Source organism: Lissotriton vulgaris, chromosome 5 (genome assembly GCF_964263255.1).
Source record: "Lissotriton vulgaris chromosome 5, aLisVul1.2, whole genome shotgun sequence".
Classification (NCBI taxonomy): Eukaryota; Metazoa; Chordata; class Amphibia; order Caudata; family Salamandridae; genus Lissotriton; species Lissotriton vulgaris.
In genome coordinates this window covers 280132559-280151834 of record NC_141693.1, presented here as the reverse complement: position 1 = coordinate 280151834, position 19276 = coordinate 280132559, and the positions used below count along the sequence as shown (strand labels likewise).

At 44.9% G+C, this 19276-nt stretch overlaps 1 protein-coding gene across 6 annotated transcripts in view; it reads right to left on the bottom strand.

Moving 5' to 3' along the window:
* Nucleotides 1-5833, bottom strand: part of SAMD11 (sterile alpha motif domain containing 11) — a 243279-nt gene extending 237446 nt beyond the window's left edge. For 2 of the 6 annotated variants that reach the window (XM_086921420.1, XM_086921421.1), the window contains exon 1: nt 4110-5833. In XM_086921420.1, coding sequence (XP_086777546.1) covers nt 4110-4551 — 442 coding nt within the window. In that variant the 5' untranslated portion in view covers nt 4552-5833. Of the gene's footprint in view, nt 1-3838; nt 3850-3977; nt 4012-4109 lie in introns of those variants that run through there. The other 4 variants (XM_086921422.1, XM_086921425.1, XM_086921424.1 and 1 more) reach the window with 4 other exon arrangements.
* Between the last annotated feature and the right edge of the window lie 13443 nt (nt 5834-19276).

The window sequence follows — 19276 nt, the reverse complement described above, 5'->3', positions numbered from 1 at the left end:
GGTTTCCCTACTTTCCATCCATAGAGCTGTGGACACATGATTCCCTTTCCCAAACACCCTGTTGAATCAACCACCATGAACAGGAACCAACCCTCCTTCCTCAATAGGACCATTGACAGACTACTTCCCCCCACCCCCAGGACATTCAACAAGACCCTAAACTGGCCCACATAAGCCATGAGGAACATGGGTAGACGTTCTCCCACCCCCCAACCTCTATCTGAACAGTAGACAAACCCACTTAACACCCACTTGAAACTGAGACCACCCCCAAAAATGTACCAGGACTATGACAGACAACCACCAATCCCCGAACACCCAACAGGACCATAAACAGACTCTACAACAATACTTGGAACCCTGAACTGTCTCACCTTTCCCCATCCTCCAACATGACCATGGACTCACCCCATCATCCACTGAAGAGTTAGAGGCCCTAACTTCCAGGGCCCCTGTACACAATGACTGTGAAGAGTCCCAACCCAACACCTGCCAGACCATGACCAGACACCTGCACAACATCCCCTATGACGATAGACTGACCACCAATCCTTCCCCAACATCCACCACCACTGTGGACAGACTCCGCCAGCAACAGGCAAAATTGCCCCGACTGGCGGTGCCACACAATATCTTTAGTGCTGTGATAAGAGCAGACCAGAGCCAACAACAGTGCACACAAGGACGTCTGGGAGCCCCCTAGGAAAATTTGATGACAGGAGCGCGAGATTTGCATTAAGCTGTCCACTTGTGCGCTGATGTGCATTCTGAAGGGGGAGATTGGTAGAGAAATGGAAAAATCCTGTGGGTACTTAGACCTCCACAGTCAGCCAGAGCAAATTAGCCACACCAGAGGGTCACCCAAAACAAGCCCCAAGAACACTGGGTGCACCCCAACACTCCCTGCCACACTTACGAGACCCCTCCATCCTCTAGCCTGACACAGCAAATCCCCTAGACAGACCTGATGCTGACCCCAATGATCTGTGGGCACATGCTTAGTCCTGAAGCCATACATAAGGAGGAGTCACACATGTCCTAAGAACTTTAGCCACTGAAAGTGAGACATGGTCTCACCAGTGTGAGTTACTCAGCTCTGAGGATGAGTGAGATGGTCTCATAAATGGGAACTTCTCCGATGAGAGGAAACGTGATCCAGCTCCTCATGTCTGAGGATTAGTGAAATTATATTTATTGTTTTTATTTATGCATATTTATATAGCGCGGACATTACCCAAAGGTGCTAGAGCGGTTTACAGGGGCAATATTTTGTTACGTGGAAGTTACAGATGGTTTAAGATAGACAATACAGCTGTAAGTAGTTACAAAGACTGAAAGTATAGTCTTGGGAAGCAGCGAGATAGTCTCACCACTGTGACCGAGCTCTGTCTCTCTGGGATGTAGGTGACAGGGTCTCACTAGTGTGAACTTCTCAGACCTGAAAGCAGTGAGATGGTCTCACCACTTTGAGCTGGCTCCTTGTGTCTGGGAAGTAGTGTCATGGTCTCACCAGTGTGAGTTCCTTGTGTCTGGGAAGCAGTGAGAAGGCCTCGGCACTATAAGCTCCTCAGGTCTGGAAAGGAGTCAGGTGGTGACACGAGCACACGCTCCTGACACGTTGGGAGTCATCAGAGGGTCTCACCTGTCCGAGCTCCTCAGGTGTAAAAAAATAGAGACACTCTCATTAACATGAGCGCCTCTGATGTAAGAAGCAGTGACGTGCATTCTCCTGTAAGAGCTCCTTGCGAGCTTGCAAGGAATGAGATGTACCCCACGCGTGCTGTGAGCAGATCAGTTCTAGCAGAGGAGTGAGGCTTCACCCTCTGAAACCTCCAGGTCTGATGAAGAACCTCCCTGTGACCCGGGAAACTGAAATATCCCCATATGTGACCTACACGGGCCTTCGAGAGGGTAGTGTCCCAGCCTGTGTGAGCTCCTGGGCAGAAAGATCTGCCATGCTGCTCAGGAACTGTCCTCCCAGGTGTGTTTCTGCTACTCTCGAGCTGGCCACGTGCACACCCTCAGCTGTCACCCTCAGGGCTCACATGGTACCTGGGCCAGAGCCAACTTACTGCCCAGTGCAGAGAGGAGGCTGGGGAGTCAGGAACTGAGCGGTCATGAGCATTGCCGCCGCCGCTGAGCCAAGATGCTGCAAGACTAGCTCGAGTGTCTGGTCTCCCAATAAACAGATGGGCCCAGGCGGGAGCCTGGCACTCACCCGCGCGACGGAGGGCGCACCCCGCCCACGCAGGGGCGTGAGGTGACGGGGCAGCCCTGCGCCACTCACTTCCTTGTTGATTTGTGAGGCGGAATTGGGGGAAAGCGCGAGTGTTTTACAATCTACTAATGTGTGCGTTATATACGACCGCAGCACACGTCCCCCCACCTCGCCCCCAAACGTGCATCCCATCCTGCCAATAGACGCCACTTCACTCGCTCCCTTTATTAGCCAAGTTAGCCTCTTACAATCAGATCGCTCGCCAGGCACTTGTGGCCTGTCTGTGCATCCCAAATGGCCCCTCAATACTTCGGCCCGTGGGTCCCTTCCGTCAAAGGTCTCCCTGTTCAAGGTGACCACTTAGGTTTACCGCACTTTCGCCATGGCACTTTTATAGCGAAAGTCTTTCTCGATACTTCCTGCGTGGGCCATTTACACTAGTCTTCCTATACTGTACACATGGCACCTTCACGCTACGAGGACAGGCTTCCCTGGTACTTCCCTCATACACCATCTGGCTCTGCTTGTACTGCACACGCGGCACTTTAATACTACGGGGCTCCCCCAGCACTTTCCTCATTGCATCTTTACTTTACTGTACTTCCCACATGTCAGTGTTTCAGTTAATTTGCAACTTGAGTTAATTTGCAGTAACTCTAACCATTGGTATCTGTAGTAGACTTTTGTACTTACAACCATTCTTATGTGAGTTTAGAGTTTTTCTGTGTGTATCTTTTCTGTAACTCCTTATGTAATGTAACTGTTCCTTTTGTAAAGCGCTCTGACACCTTCGGGTAAAGTTCGCGCTATTTACAATCGAATTATATATATAAATAAACATGGCACCTTTATACTGCAACGCTCTCCCTGAACATCCCACAAAGCCCTTTCAGTACTTAAATGCTTATGTCTGTACTATGCACATTAAACATCTATACTACAACTTTAACAGCACTCTCCACGTGGGCCCTTCATCGTACGAGGCTTTCCCTGTTCTGCCCACATAGCACCTTTAAACCGAGAGGCCCTGCTTGTTCTGCCCATGTGGGGACTTTACACCTAAAGGGTCTGCCTGGGCTTTCCTCGTTGCACCTTTACACTACCAGGGTCTCTACGCCCTCCCCATATGGCCCCTATACGCTACAAGTGCCCCAAAGCATGTCTCGTGGGTGCCTTTTAGGCGACCACCTTCTCTTCCTCGTGGGAGGGGTTCCCCTTCCAGTCGGGTTTCCCTGTCTCATCTGCGGGGATTCCCCCTGCCCTCTTCTGACAGTTTCCACCTGTCCCGCTAGTGCGTGGAGGGACGGGGGCTGAGGGTTTCCCTATTCCCCTTCCGGAAGTTACATCCTGTCTCTCGGGTAGATGTTACCGCCCTGCCCCTCTTCGGGAAGTTCCATTCTGACCTTAAGTAAATGCCCCCCCCCCCCCTCCCTCGGTGGGGGTTTCCTGCCTCTCTACAGGAGATTGACTTCTGTTCCTCCCTCATGAAGGGATTGCTTCCCAATTTGTGTGTAGGAGTTACCTCTGCCCCCTCCCAAACAACCCCCCCCCCCGTGGGGCTACCCTGCCCTGGTGGGATCCTCCAACACATGCACACAGGTGGGTCCCACGCCCCCTCACCTTTGTGCCTGATGCTGTGCTTCCAGTCCTTTGCTGTCTCACGCTGCCCACCACATACACCCCCCCCCCCCGTGGGGCTACCCTGCCCCAGTGGGAATCCTTCAACACCTGCACACAGGTGGGTCCCACGCCCCCTCACCTTTGTGCCTGATGCTGCGCTTCCAGTCCTTTGCAGTCTCCCACTGCCCCCCTCCCACACCCCTCGTGGGGCTACCCTGCCCCAGTGGGATCCTCCAACACCTGCCCTCAGGTGGGTCCCACGCCCCCTCACCTTTGTGCCTGATGCTGCGCTTCCAGTCCTTTGCCGTCTCCCGGCCGCTCACGAACTGGAACTCGTTGGGGGTGAGCCACTCGCCCCGGTAGCGGATGGAGGGCCCCTTGCTGCCCTGGCACAGCTTGTGGATGTAGAGCAGCGCCTTGTTCTCGCCGCACTCCACCTCGATGCACGGCTCCCCGCTGTCCAGGAAGGGCTGGAAGTCGGGCAGCGAAGAGAAGCGCTCCAGCACCAGGTCCTCGGGGGGCAGCGGGGGCGCCAGGCCCAAGTAGGGATGGAACAGGGGGGGCTCGAAGCCCCCAGGAGGGTGCGGGGTCACCACCGGAATGGCAGCTGCCAGGGGCGCCAGGTAATCGGGCAGGGTGTCCACCAAGTGCCGGTTAAAGACGGCCAATGCCAGGTCCTCCCGGTCCAGGCGTTCCTTCTTGACGGCGGGCATGTCGGGGCTCCGTACGCCCTGAGCCAGGAGGGGCCGCCCCAGCGCCCCGCAGGAGGGTGCCCCAGGACCGGCCGGGGTCAGTGTGTCCTGCCCCAAAAGAAAGGGGTTCCAGTACCGATGATGTCAGTGTGGTTGCCCCTAGAAGAAAGCTCAAAGTGCAAAGAACGTCCAAGCGTCCTGTCCGTGAAAGGGTGTTCCAAGTACAGCCAAAATCCGTGCGTCCTGCTGCTGGAAGAGGGTCCCAGTACAGCCAATATCCGTGCGCCCTGCTGCTGGAAGAGGGTTCCAGTACAGCCAATTTGCGCGTGTCCTGCCCTGGTAGTGTCACCGGTACTGCCCAAGTCTGCACTCCAGTGAAGAGTCCGATTTAGCTTTGCGCAAGGAAAAAATAGGGTGTGTGACCCATTTTGTGACGCTGTGTCCTACATCTGGTTTACTGCCCCGTGTCCTGTCCGGGGAGTCAGCAGTGGGCTCCTCGCCCTACTTATCCTTCCCCTCGCTCGGGTTCCCAGCTCCGTCTGCACCCTGTTCCATCTGCTCCTGTACTACATACACTCCTGTGCCGCGTGTTCCTCGTGCCTCTGTGCCGGGTCCCTGTGGAGTGCTCCTGTGGACGGCTCCGTGCGTCCCCGGGCTCCTGCCGCGGGGTCCTTGAAGTCGGCTCCCGGCGCCCAGACTCTGCAGCCCCACTCACCGGCCGGCGCCGCTGTCGCCCAGTCTCCGCCGGGCTGAGCCTCGCCACCCCCGGCAGGAAGAGCAGGCGCTCCCCGCCGCCTCCAGAGCAGACATCCTGCCGCTGCCGCACAGGCTGCTATTGATCCCGGAGTATCGACCTCTCTCTGCCTCCAGGTCCGGCTCTGCCACCCCGTGCCCCCGCCCTCCTACGCGGGCTGCAGTGCCCTCCGGCCCCGGGTCTTGACCTGCACACACCTCCCCCTTGTATTCCACCCGTCCCCTGCCCTCTCACTCCTCCACTGCCCCCTTTACTCTCTCATCTGAGAACTTTTGCACATGCCCGGCTCTTCTCGCCGCACTCTGTCGCGCTCTCTTTTCTCTCTTCAGTGTTTCCTGCCCCTCACTTTCTCTCCCTCCTTCACTTTCTCTCCCCGGGATTCACCTGCCCTCCCTCCCCTTCTGCCCAGATCTCCTCCCGTGCCTGGGACCCAGGTGTTAATGATTCCTGTGGAGGAGTGTTGCCATTGGGGGTGGGGGTGTATGTGTGAGGTTGGGTTCCCTTGGCGTTGGGGCTCAGACCATCACGAGTCACATTCACAGGCTTTGCCGCCTCTCCTGTCGCTTCTCCTAACTTGGCCCATTTAAACCCGGTACCAGGCGGCTAAAGGGGTCCCGGGAGGACTGAGCAACGAGCGGCTCTGGCATCTATTCAGCGCCCTCCCTGGGCGAGCTCCAGCTTCTCACACATATAGGACGAGTCCACATCAACGAACAGCATGCGCGGCACGGGGTGTTCCCAGGAAACGGGGAGGGGGGAAGGGGGGGGCGGGGGGGGGGGGGTTGACCCTCTAAACTATTTTTTTTCTCGTCTTCTCGGGGAGGGAACCCGTCGGGAGTTGACAGGGAATACAAAATACCGTGTTTTGTTTACTTTCTCGAGCGATAACATCCTACCTACGCGAATTTGGGCGCCCATCTCTCTCACACCTCCTCTTCCGTCACGCAACTTGGCGTTGCACCCCAAAACAAGAGCGCCACAGTCAGACACGCGTGTTACCAAAACGCTTCCCTCTTACGATGACAACAAACCAAGCACCTTCTGCAGTGCCTCAACGCCTGCCAACGGGATTTGAAGCGCTACATGAAAGCTAAAGTAGAATGTATTATCTCCAAGCAAGAGTGGAGCGGGACCCAAACGATGGGAGACATTGGCTGTAGCAATAAGATCTTACTTCACATAAAAAAAACAGGAATTCAATAAAAAAAAATAAAGGTTAAAGTGACGTTACTTATAATTAGGTATGGTAATGGATCTTTAAATGAAACAAAACCTAGGATTGCAATGAAAAAAACAAAGATTTAAGTGATTTTATAGTTGGGCATGATAATAATATAGTTAGATGAAAATGTCTGTCATAATGTCATATTTTAAATGCAACAAACACTGAAATTCACCAGTTAGAGTTCACTGAGGCAACTATAACTTCTGCCCTGCCATTCCCGGCTTTGACCTCAAATATTACATTACTCATACCATGTTCAGTGACATCCGAGATGAGATTTCAGTGTCTCCTGATCGACCACCCATGGGTGGGAAAGTACCTATTGCAAACAGTCTTTGCTGTGTGCCGAAACACTCCCTGGAGACCTCACACCTTCCACGCACTCGTGCCGCGCAGGTCAGTCACCCTGTACCAAACACTTTCCAGATAGCCCATCTTTTGGTGGCATCAAGCAAACATGGGGGGAGGCGTAACTACCTGGTGCATACTGTCTTGACTCTTTAGTGGAGAAGTGTGGCTCAATGATTAGAGCATTAGACCCTGATGCAGAGGTCTAGCCCGGGACCAGGGTTCAATTCCGCGGGTCGTGGGCTCAAAATTCCACGGACCTGATAATTCTCGCCTCGGTGCCTATTCCAATCATGGAGTCCCACTCTGCACTCTGGGCAATAGCTTGCTTAATCTCCACGACGACCCCCACAACGCTAAGGATGCCTGGACATTGGAGGTGCCCAGGAGTGGAGGTGGAAAGCCAGGATGGGTTCCACAGCAGTATTCGTACAAGCGCCTTGAGACCCTTGCGGGTGAGTAGTGCGCTATACAAGTATCAATTTACATTTTTTAGCATAACGTTTTATGCACAGACCACTCCCTCCAGATACTCAATGACCCTTATATGAGCAAGCACCTACTCGCACAACTGTTGCCTGTAGCAACGCTTTTACAGATAACTGTCGGCAATCAAGGAGACGAGAATTATCAGCGATGTCAACAATGATGTAACTGAACATGTCATGAGTGATGTAATATGTGAGGTAATAAGTAGTGCATGCTGGGTGTGACAAGTTATAGTTAGCTTAGTAAAGTATAACTAGTGAATTTCCGTTTTTTATGTTTAAAATGTGATGTCATAATTGAGATTTTCACCCACATATAACGTCAAATTTAACTTTACGAATATATATATATATATATATTCACATACAAAGGTTAAAGGGACTTCATAGTTAGGGGAAACCACTGAAATTCACTAGTTATAATTATCTCAGGTTACTATAACTCGCACTCCAGCAATGCACAGTTTTATCATTGATGATGTCATTTCAGAATTTGCAGTGATGTTATTAATGATGTCAAAGAACATGTCAAGAGTGATGTAATATGTGAGGTAATTAGCAGTGCAGGGCGAGGGCATGAGTTATAGTTACTTTTTTTTCGATGTTTTAAAAAAATGTAAACTAAGAAATTATTAAAATTCCTAACTAAAACCTCATTTTGACATGTTTTTTTTCACTGAATTCCTATTTTGTTTAATGTAAAGTAAGATGTCCATCGCTGCCCCCGAGCGTAACCGACCCCCAGCCGTGCATGTCCCATGTTTAAAATAATTACGGCCCTTGCAGAGCATTATGAGACACTCCCTGCATGGAGTGGAGACTAATGAATGAGCTGCTCTTGCCTGCACCCATCATGGTACAGCAGGAGCCGGCTGCAGCGCTTTGCTCGGGCCCAACGGGGAACTGCAGTGTCCAAGGGGATGGGGTCCCCGGGACACTACTGCCTTCGGGCTCCGGGGAATGAGTTCCCCTGAGCACTGGATGATTCAGGAAGGAGGGCCCTATACCCTCTCCCCCAAATACTTTTTTGTCCTAGGGGTTAGGGTCCCTGGGGCCCTCCTCCCAGAAAACCAAAATCGCCTCAAGGGGATGGGATCGCTAGGGCCCTTCAGAAGCTTGGGCAGAGGGGGTCTACACCCATCTCACCTTTAAAAAAGTAATGAATCCCAAAGCATGGGGTCCCTATGACATAAGTGGCTCGGGTAGGGGAACCCTATGCTCCCCCTCCTTTAAAACAGTAATCAGCACCGGGGCCCGGCATCCCCGGAGCCCATAAATGGCTCAAGAGAAGGGTCACATGCCCCCTCCCCTAAAAATAGACATCAACCCCAGGGAATGGTGCCCCACGTTTTTCGTGGTTGGGGGCGGGGTGGGGCGCACTCCCCCTCCGAAAATAAATAAAAGGGATCGCACCAGGTGATGGGGTTCCCAGGACCATAAAAGGGCTCGAAGGGAGAGAGGTCACATGTCCCCCATCCCAAATAATTAAAAAGAAAACAGTGAATGTGAAAGCCCAGAGCATCCACTCTTTTCACATTCACTGCTCTAGATGGCGAGCACCCCATAATGCCCTGCAAGGGCTTTAAAAAATACTTTTTGATGCTGGTGGTACCCCTAAAAGAGGCAGGTGTACCTTCAGGCTTTTAAAAAAATGTTGTAGTGGCTGCAGGGAGTGTGACAACCCCCCAGTTACAATAATCAATCACACAGTAAGTCTCCTGGGTCATTGACTCCATGACCCCAGGGGAACTTACCATATTTTTTTAGAGTGTGCTTCAGCTGGAGTATAGCCTCACCTTGTGGTTGGTTCTGTAGCTGCACTTTGTGGCCTTATTTAATGATTCAAAGACTTTTTTTATATGCTTCATTGAAAAAGGTTTATGACAATAAATTATATAAAAAATTGCATTGTGTGAACATTTTAAAATATATATTTGATTATAGTTATTAGTGACTTTTTGACAACGGAATAGTTGTGCTTTATATATGTGCTGACCCCCTGATGAAAGCAATAGGCCCGCTTTTTATATTTTTTGTTCTGACCCTTTGACAAAGTCCTGGGTCTGCCTTACTTATTGCAACCTTTTATACTGTTATATCATAGTCAACCATGCGCTCCTGTGGGGGTTGGGCGCAGGGCCTGGGTGCCCTACCCCATGCCACACACGGCAATGGGCATCTTACTTTACATTTAAAAAAGAACATATAAACTCAATGAATAAAGTAAAGGTTAAAGTGAAGTAATAGTTAGGAATTGTAATAATATCTTACTTTTAATTGAAAAAAAGCTTAGAAATTCAGTGAAAAACCAAAGGGTAAAGGTACGTTATAGTTAGGTTAAAGTGTCAGTTAAAACAAACAATTTTGAACTAACAAAGCCATTGAAATTCACAGTTTATAATTATCTCAGGTAACTGTAACTTGTGTTCTAAAGTAACTACAACTTTCACCCTCGCCACGCACTGCTAATTACCTCACATGTTACACCACTTATGTCGCATTCTATGACATGATTGATAGCATCACTGCAACCTCTGAAGTCACATATTTGATGACAATCTTTATGCACAGTCATGGTTGGACATGTGCTGGGCGCCCATGGAGGATTGGGCACACACCCAGTGGCTGAACCTCTGACCGTGTGCAGCGAGGTTTGAATGCATGGCCTGAGACATGGCCCAACGGCCAACCCCCACTGCACACAACCAAATGCTGTGTACAGCAGAGGCGCATCTGGAGCCAAATTTCGCGGGGCTAAGAAGAAATTTCGGGGGTGGGAGGGCTAAACCTTTAATCAGTAGTCAGAGTGGAGCTGCAGGGGCTCTTAGAAGGGGTGAAACAACTGCAAGGCCTCATTAACATGCAAATGGTCTTTTAAAGACCTGTGAAACTTTTGGTGCGGCTCTGTGTGTGCCCGGGAGCTGCCTCATCCCGGGCTGCCACACACGACGGGGGGGGGGGGGGGGGGGGGGCTGAAGCCCGGTGAGTCCAATGGGTGTTGCGCGCCTGGTGTACAGCGTGGGTTGGCTGCCAGCAGATGTCTGGGCACAGGGTCTGTCCATGATGCCAGGACTGCAGGCAGCTCCCACTGGGCACAGTATAAGGCCTCGCACAGCGGGGTTATGTCTCCCATGAAGGACTGGGCACATGGCCAATTCAGAATATGATAAAAAGAGAGAATTCACTGACGAAACAAAGGTTAAAGTGTTATTTTAGTTTAGTGTTGAAAGGAGACAAGAACTAATGTCAAAAATCCACAAAATACAAGTGTTATAGATTAATCAGCTAACTTTACTTTGCACACCCATCATGCACTTCTTACAACCACAAATTACATCAGTAATGACACGTTAAATTACATAATTGATTATCTCACTCAATAGATTTAAAGAATAATATTGTTAAAATTACTAATGAATACCGTGGTGAGCAGGGTTATACGAGCGGTCCAAAGCAGTGCACGAGGAGGAACAATTTATTGCCAACTGACTAAATTATAACTAGAGTATTTCAGTGTTTATTTTGTTGTCTAACATTAGTTCTTACCTTATTTCAACACCTAACTATGATATCACTGTAGCCCTTGTTATATTCGGTGAAAAATATATCACAGCGGCGATAGCACCTCTGTCGATATGGTTAAGCCAAACTTTCCTTTAAAAAAAATATGTTTACTTAATAACTTTGGGCTGTTCAAAACACATGCATGCAACTTTGGGTTCTTCACAACAAGTTTTATTCAGATCCATCAAGTTGAGGCCTAAAAATATGGGCGCATTCCCAAAAGTGTCATTTCTAATTTTAACTCCCTTAGGATCCTTTGCACCTTGATACAGAAAAACAGCTGAATGCAACTACACAAAATTTGGGATGTAAATAAAACTTTACTCTGTTCTGTAGTTTTTGTGAAAGTAGGCATTTAAATAGTTGTCTTATGTGGGCATTAATATGTTGGCAACGTGGACCAGTTCTGTATTCATGGATCCACCCCATTCTGATTGGCCGGCGATCACAGAACAAATCCTGTTGCATCAGCCGTTACCCCCAAGGTGCACTGAGGGTCATGTTGGAAACATAAAGAGAGAAGGGCTCAACGGGGGGAAGTAAACCAGCCCTAGCCCAGGGACCCTCTATGGCCATTAAATATTTGTCCAAAATGACTTTTGTTGTGAGACTCTCAACTCCTTTATTCGATTTGTGACTTAGGACCCTCCCTTAGTCCCACAGACCCATATCTTCATCAGACTCAAAGACCAGGCACTCAAAATCCAGGGGCCAGACACTGCAGCAAACCCTCCGCTGCACATGGATGTATGTTGTTACAGCGCGATGTTTTACATCGCAGTTCTTTACGACGCATGTTTTACAACGCAAGTCGATACCACGACTTGTGTTGTTGGGGGCTGGGTAGTGAATAGTTTAATTTACTATTCCAACTCCAGTCCCCGTGGATAGTAGGGAAGGAGTTGGATAGTAAATTAAACTATTTACTATCCTGGAGCGCCCCCCAGGGCAATTCGTTGTTACAACTTGCGTTGTAAAAGTTGTGTCATAAGGGAACTGCGGTGTAACATCCGCGTTATAAAGGATGTTCCCCGCTGCACATGGCCAAAGGTTGTGCGCTGCAGGAGTTGGTAGACCTAAGAGGGGAATGCATGGTATTATTGGATGGGGTGCATGATTAAAAAAATATAACTAAAAGAAACAATGGTTAAATGGAAGTTATGGGTATCTTTGTTTATAACACATCAACATATGTTTAATAATTCGAACTCAGAAATGTATCTAAAAAAACACACTTAAAATGCAGTTATGTAAACAAACAAACTGAAACCACTAAAATCTTTAAGTTATGGTTAGGAATGCAATCTATAACTTGAAAAACAACTATGCAAATGATAACTTACACACTGAGTGCAATATTTGCGACCTCACAATATTTATGCCAACAAACAACAAAACATAAAATCAAAATGTAGTTCAACAATATATAATCAAACCAATACATTTTTCTACATTCAGAGTAGTCTCTGCCAATAGGGTGAGGGTAATGTATATGTAATCTCATCTGTATAATGATGTACGGCATGTAATTGTTTATTTTTATTACCAGTTGTCGTGAACATTACATTTTGTGTGTGAGATGGATATCATACCGGTTGTGCACGAGTTATGGATCGTGCTTCTAACCATCATTTTTCAATTTCAGTATTCTTTGGTTCTAATTTGTAATCATAACTGCACTTTGTGATTTTAGGTGAATATACACATATTATGTACTACACTAGCGACAACAGCACCAGTGTAGTTATAGTTAGGTTTGCACGAAACGTTCCCAGAAAAAGTTCACTCACTTCAGCTCCTTCATGGAAACTTATGTGCTGATCCCTCAAGTCGGTGCCTAGAAAAATGGGGGGAAAAATCCTGTTTTCAGATTTGAATTCACATAGGAAACTTTGCTTTCTGATACAGAAAAAGTGGCTGAACTGGTTTGCACAAAATTCGGAAGAAAGCATGCTTTTCGTTATTTGGTGTAAACCTGTTCAGTAGTTTGAGAAATTTGTGTTCAAAAGGGTGGAAAGGAAAGGGTTAAACTCCTATAAAAGTTAGTGATACATGGTCATCAATGTAGAACAAGGCCCCAGTGGTAATGAACATTTAAAAAAATCTTCGAATGCCATTAGACGAGGTAGCCTTTTCTCCCATCAGCCAATGGGGTGGGTACCGGAGTACCCACAACGGTATCACAGTACCTCTTAATCTGAATCGCCAGCCACAACATTTCGGCAAATTTTGTTTCGTCCATTACAGGACTGAGAGACTCGACCCTTGTGTTCTGAGAAAGTTTTTTTTTAAAGCCATAAGAGGGGACCACCCCAGAGATTAAGGGAATATGTTACATACCCTGTAAACACCTGTTTGTTGCATGTAGTGCTGTAGATTCACATGTTCTGCATACTCCTGCCATCTAGTGTTGGGCTTTGATGTTGCAAGTATTTTTTTCCGAGTAAGTCTTTGGAGTCACAAGGTCTCTGTGCCTCCTCCTCTGAATGGTGATGCACATGATCACCCACTCTATTGTTTATTGCCCAACGGGTCAGAGTAAGTATGAAGTAGTGTGTCCAGAAAGATATACTGACAATGACAGTAGAAAGAATGATCTTAAATATAGCGATATCTGTAACAACCATTTGCTTCCAAGGGGGAGGGTGGGTGCATGTGAATCTACAGCGCTACATGCAACAAACAGATGCTTACCTGTAAAGTAACATGTGTGGCCGTAGACACACATGCTCTGTATAGACTGAATAGCAGACTTACCTTAAGGCTGGTGTACAGACAAAATATCGACTCCAAAATATCGACTGGACATAATATCGAGTTTTAAATATAGACTGGACAAAATATCGACTGGACATAATATCGACTACAAAAATATCGTTTTTCAGGTAAGTGAAGTAATATCGACTGTATAAAATATAGATAGCAAAAATATCGAATTTTTAATAATATATAATATTTTTTAGTGTATTTTTATGTAATAATATGTGTGAATAGTGTGTATTAATGTTATAAAATATTTTATTAAATGAATTTTGTTTTTATAATAATTGCGTAATGTAATTCTGTAGCGGGTTGTGGGTTTATAGGGGAATAGGGTGGGAAGTAATTTAATAATAATTAATTAATTAATATATGTTTGTTAATATTTTTAATTAATAATTAATTGATAATTAATTAATATTAATTAGTTAATTAATTAATATAATTTTGAACATATTTTGTATTAGTAATTAATTGTTAATTAATTATTTGTAATTAGTTAATTACATTAATTAGAGTAAATTTTTAATATATTTAATTTTGTGTTATTTTTAAGTAATTAATTTGGAAAAAATAATATTATTTATTAAAATAATTACAGCTAATGTTCTAATATATTTACTTTATTGTTATTGTTAATTAATAATTAATTGGTAATTAAATAATATTGATACATTTTGGGTAAAGGAGCATTTTTAGGGTTCAGGGTCAGTTTTCAGTTTTAGGGTAAAGGGGTATTTTTGGGGTTCAGGGTCAGTTTTCAGTTTTTGGGTAAAAGGGCATTTTTAGGGTTCAGGGTCAGTTTTCAGTTCATGGGTAAAGGGGTATTTTTAGGGTTCAGGGTCAGTTTTCAGTTCATGGGTAAAGGGATATTTTTAGGGTTCAGGGTCAGTTTTCAGTTCATGGGTAAAGGGGTATTTTTAGGGTTCAGGGTCAGTTTTCAGTTCATGGGTAAAGGGGTATTTTTAGGGTTCAGGGTCAGTTTTCAGTTCATGGGTAAAGGGGTATTTTTAGGGTTCAGGGTCAGTTTTCAGTTCTTGGGTAAAGGGGTATTTTTAGGGTTCAGGGTCAGTTTTCAGTTTTTGGGTAAAGGGGCATTTTTAGGGTTCAGGGCCAGTTTTGGGTTTTTGGGTAAAGGGGTATTTTTAGGGTTCAGGGTCAGTTTGGGGTTTTTGGGTAAAGGGGCATTTTTAGGGTTCAGGGTCAGTTTTGGGTTTTTGGGTAAAGGGGTATTTTTAGGGTTCAGGGTCAGTTTTCAGTTTTTGGGTAAAGGGGCATTTTTAGGGTTCAGGGTCAGTTTTGGGTTTTTGGGTAAAGGGGTATTTTTAGGGTTCAGGGTCAACTAATAAGATTGTAAAAAATTATTTTTATTATTTTCATTTATTATTTAATTATTATAATTTAATTTAAGTAGTTTTAAGTATATTTTAGTAATTTAAATTTAATATTAATTTAATTTAACACTGTTTTTAATAAAGTCGATATTTTTTACATCTATATTATTGTTAACGATATTTTGTACTCGATATTTTTGTACTTACCTGTTTGTAGATACAAACTCGATATTTTGACTGTCGATATTTTGTCCACGATATTCTGGCAAGTCGATATTGTGTCCGTCGATATTATTTCAGTCATCCCTTAAGGCTAGTCAGTGGATGGTGTAGAGGTCTGGTCTGCTCTCTTGACCGGACATCCACACAATAATGTTTTCTAAAAGTGTGTGGAATAGACCAAGTGGAAGCTTTACAGCTATCTGCAATGGGTATGTTCCCCAGAAAAATAATAGTAGCTCCCTGCTTGCCAGTGGAGTGTGGCCTTGGGCAAAAAAGTAGGTTTCTTTTAGCTTTAGTATAGCAGCTCTGGATGCATTTAGCAATCCACGGGCCCATCCCAGCCCTTGTGATGGCATGTCTTCTATGAGGCTTGGAGAAAGATACAAACAACTTTTGCTTCTTACGAAAGGGTGTGGTCCTGTCAATGTGATACATAAGAGCACGCTTAACGCCAAGCATGCAGAGCACTCAGCTACTGAGTCAGGTTGTGTGAAAAAGACTGGGATCTCATTTTGAATGTTTGAATCAGAAAGGAGGGATCACCTTAGGCAAAAATGTAGGATTGGTTCTGAGAACTACGTTGCCTTTATATTCTTGGAAAAAGGGTTCCTGAAGAGTGAGGATCTGCAATTCACTGATGCGTCTAAATGAGGTGATTGTGACGAGGAAGGCAAACTAGGAGAGAAACTTCTGGGGGGATGAATGCAGGGGCTTGAAGGGTGGCCCCATTAGTCTGGACTCCACACTGGGGCAGGGACAACCCCAGCTGGGAATACCCGCTTATGGCCCTCCATAAAAGCTTCGATAACCAGGATTTTGAATAGAGAAGAGTGTTCCCTGTTCTGCATGTATGCAGAGATAGCGGCTACATGTAGAATGATTGATGCCTAAACCAAGCCAGGCCTTTGAAGGTATATGAGGTAACAAATAATGCTCTGCACCGTCGAAGTGAGTGGAATAATGTTGTTTAAGGTACAGTAAAGCACAAAACATTTCCACTTAGCAGTGTAGTAGGTGTGTGTGGTGAGTCTACAGGCTCCTGTGAGTATGTCCATACACTCCTGCCACAACCAAAGGTGACCAAACTCCCTGACTTCAAGAGCCAAATCACTAATTTGAGCTGCCTGGTGTCTGGGTGTCTGACCTTGCCATGATCTTGAGTGAGAAGATTTAGCCTCAACTTCCTGACAACACATGGAACCAGTGGGAGAGATCTTCCCCACCCACAAAGGGTGCAGGCATTCCAACAAATGCTGCCTCTTTTACAGCCACTCAGTCACCTTTCAGTTCACACTGTTATGCGCCTCTAAGAAATGATGGCTTCATGCTTTGCTATTTTGCCCAATATTGAGGGGTGGTGTGGACGGGGACGTTGACCGTTGCCACGAGTGGTGTAGTCTTCACACGTGGACAGTAGTTGACTGAAGTGAATGGAGCGTCCCCAGGGGCATCTTCTTCCTCCTTTTGGAAGGGATCACTGACAGAATATCGAGGAGCAAAATATCGACCTGCCAAAATATCGATGAAAAAATATAGAATGCCAGAATATCGAATTCCTATCTACAAACAGGTAAGTACAAAAATATTGAGTCCAAAATATCGTTGTAAATAATAGAGTTAAAATATCGAATTTTTAAAATGTCTTAAAAGTAATGTAAAATTAATGAAATAATAAATATAATGAACTAAAACATAGTGAAAAATACTTAAATTACCTTAAAATTAATAAATAATTAATATAAGTTAAAAAAAAGAAACATGCATTTTTATTTTTTAATACATATATATTAACTTAATATTAATACAAAATATTCAATATTTGTAGCGTATGATAGCGGGAGGGTAAAATGTACTAATCCTACTCCAGTGAGTGCAACAGTAGGAAAGCGTTGGATAGCGGGAGGGTTAAAATTACTATTCCCACTCCAGTGAGTGCAACAGTAGGGAAAGCGTTGGATAGCGGGAGGGTAAAAATCCCTATTACCACTGTAGTGAGTGCAACAGTAGGGAAAGCGTTGGATAGCGGGAGGGTAAAAATTACTATTCCCACTCCAGCGAGTGCAACAGTAGGGAAAGCGTTGGATAGCGGGAGGGTAAAAATTACTATTCTCACTCCAGTGAGTGCAACAATAGGGAAAGGGTTGGATAGCGGGAGGGTAAAAATTACTCTTCCCACTCCAGTGAGTGCAACAGTAGGGAAAGCGTTGGATAGCGGGAGGGTAAAAATCCCTATTACCACTCTAGTGAGTGCAACAGTAGGGAAAGCGTTGGATAGCGGGAGTGTAAAAATTACTATTCCCACTCCAGCGAGTGCAACAGTAGGGAAAGCGTTGGATTGCGTACGGGTAAAAATGACTATTCCCACTCCAGAGAGTGCAACAGTAGGGAAAGCGTTTGATAGCGTAAGGGTAAAAATTAGTATTCCCACTCCAGTGAGTGCAACAGTAAGGGAAGCGTTGGATAGGGTAGGGGTAAAAATTACGATTCCCACTCCAGAGAGTGCAACAGTAGGGAAATCGTTGGATAGCGTAGGTGTAAAAATAACTATTCCCACTCCAATAAGTGCAACAGTAGGGAAAGCGGTAGATAGCGTAGGGGTAAAAATTACAATGCCCACTCCAGTGAGTGTAACAGTAGGGAAAGTGTTGGATAGCGTATGGGTAAAAATTACTATTCCCATTCCAGAGAGTGCAACAGTAGGGAAAGCGTTGGATAGCGTAGGGGTAAAAATTAGTATTCCCACTCCAGTGAGTGCAACAGTAGGGAAAGCGTTGGATAGGGTAGGGGTACAAATTACGATTCCCACTCCAGAGAGTGCAACAGTAGGGAAATGGTTGGATAGCGTAGGGGTAAAAATTACGATTCCCACTCCAGAGAGTGCAACAGTAGGGAAATGGTTGGATAGCGTAGGGGTAAAAATTACTATTCCCACTCCAGTGAGTGCAACAGTAGGGAATGTAATGATTTAATATTTAAACAAAAATAAATTAATTGTCAATACCAAAATTTTTTTTACAATTAATTACCAATTACAAAAAGTTAATAAATAATTAATTATAAATACCAATAAATATTATTTATCGCAAATGAATTTCCTAATAATAATTAATTAACAACCAATTAATTTTCAATACCAAAAATTAATAAGTAATAAAAAAACAATGAATGATTAATTAACAGTAAATTAATTATCAATACACAAAAATAATTTAAATTATTACTTAATCACAATTAAATTGCTTCCCACCCTATTCCCCTATAAACCTATAACCAGCTCAGAATAATGCATTAATACAATTTAATATAATTATCAATTAATCAATTAATAAAAATTAATAAACATTATTTACCAATTAATAATTAATTAACAATAAATAAATTATCAATACCAATAAAAAAGTAAATATTTACTTAATAACAAATAAATCATTTCCCACCCTATTCCCCTATAAACCCACAACCCGGTACAGAACTAAAACGCAAAACTAAATTAAAAATAACTAATAATTCCTAAAATTCATATTTCATTTACTATAATTAAATTACTTCCCTCCCTATTCCCCTATAAAACCCACAACCCGCTACAGAATTAAATTACGCAAAAGTTAAATATCATAAAATGTATTACTTTAAAAAAATTCAAACATACATTACAAAAATAATACATACTTTGAACACATATACTAACACTTAAAACACTATAAAAATTGATATTTTTAACAGCTATATTATGATTGTCGATATTACTAACTTGGATATTATGGAAATCCATATTTCGTTCCTGAATATTGATATTCTGCAACACTATATTTTTGCAATTCGATATTCTGTCCATTCAACATAAAAAACTCGATATTCTGTCGATTCAATATTATTTTTTCGATATTGTGACTGTTGACCTTTTGAGAGAACTCCTTGCCATTCTCTAAGGCGTCAAATTCAATGTATCCGGGGCAGTGCTGATGGGAGGGGGTATCAGCTTCACCGATGATGTCGGACATCTCTGAAGTGGACTGCGACATCCTGCTGAGTGCCCACCGTCGATCTCAGT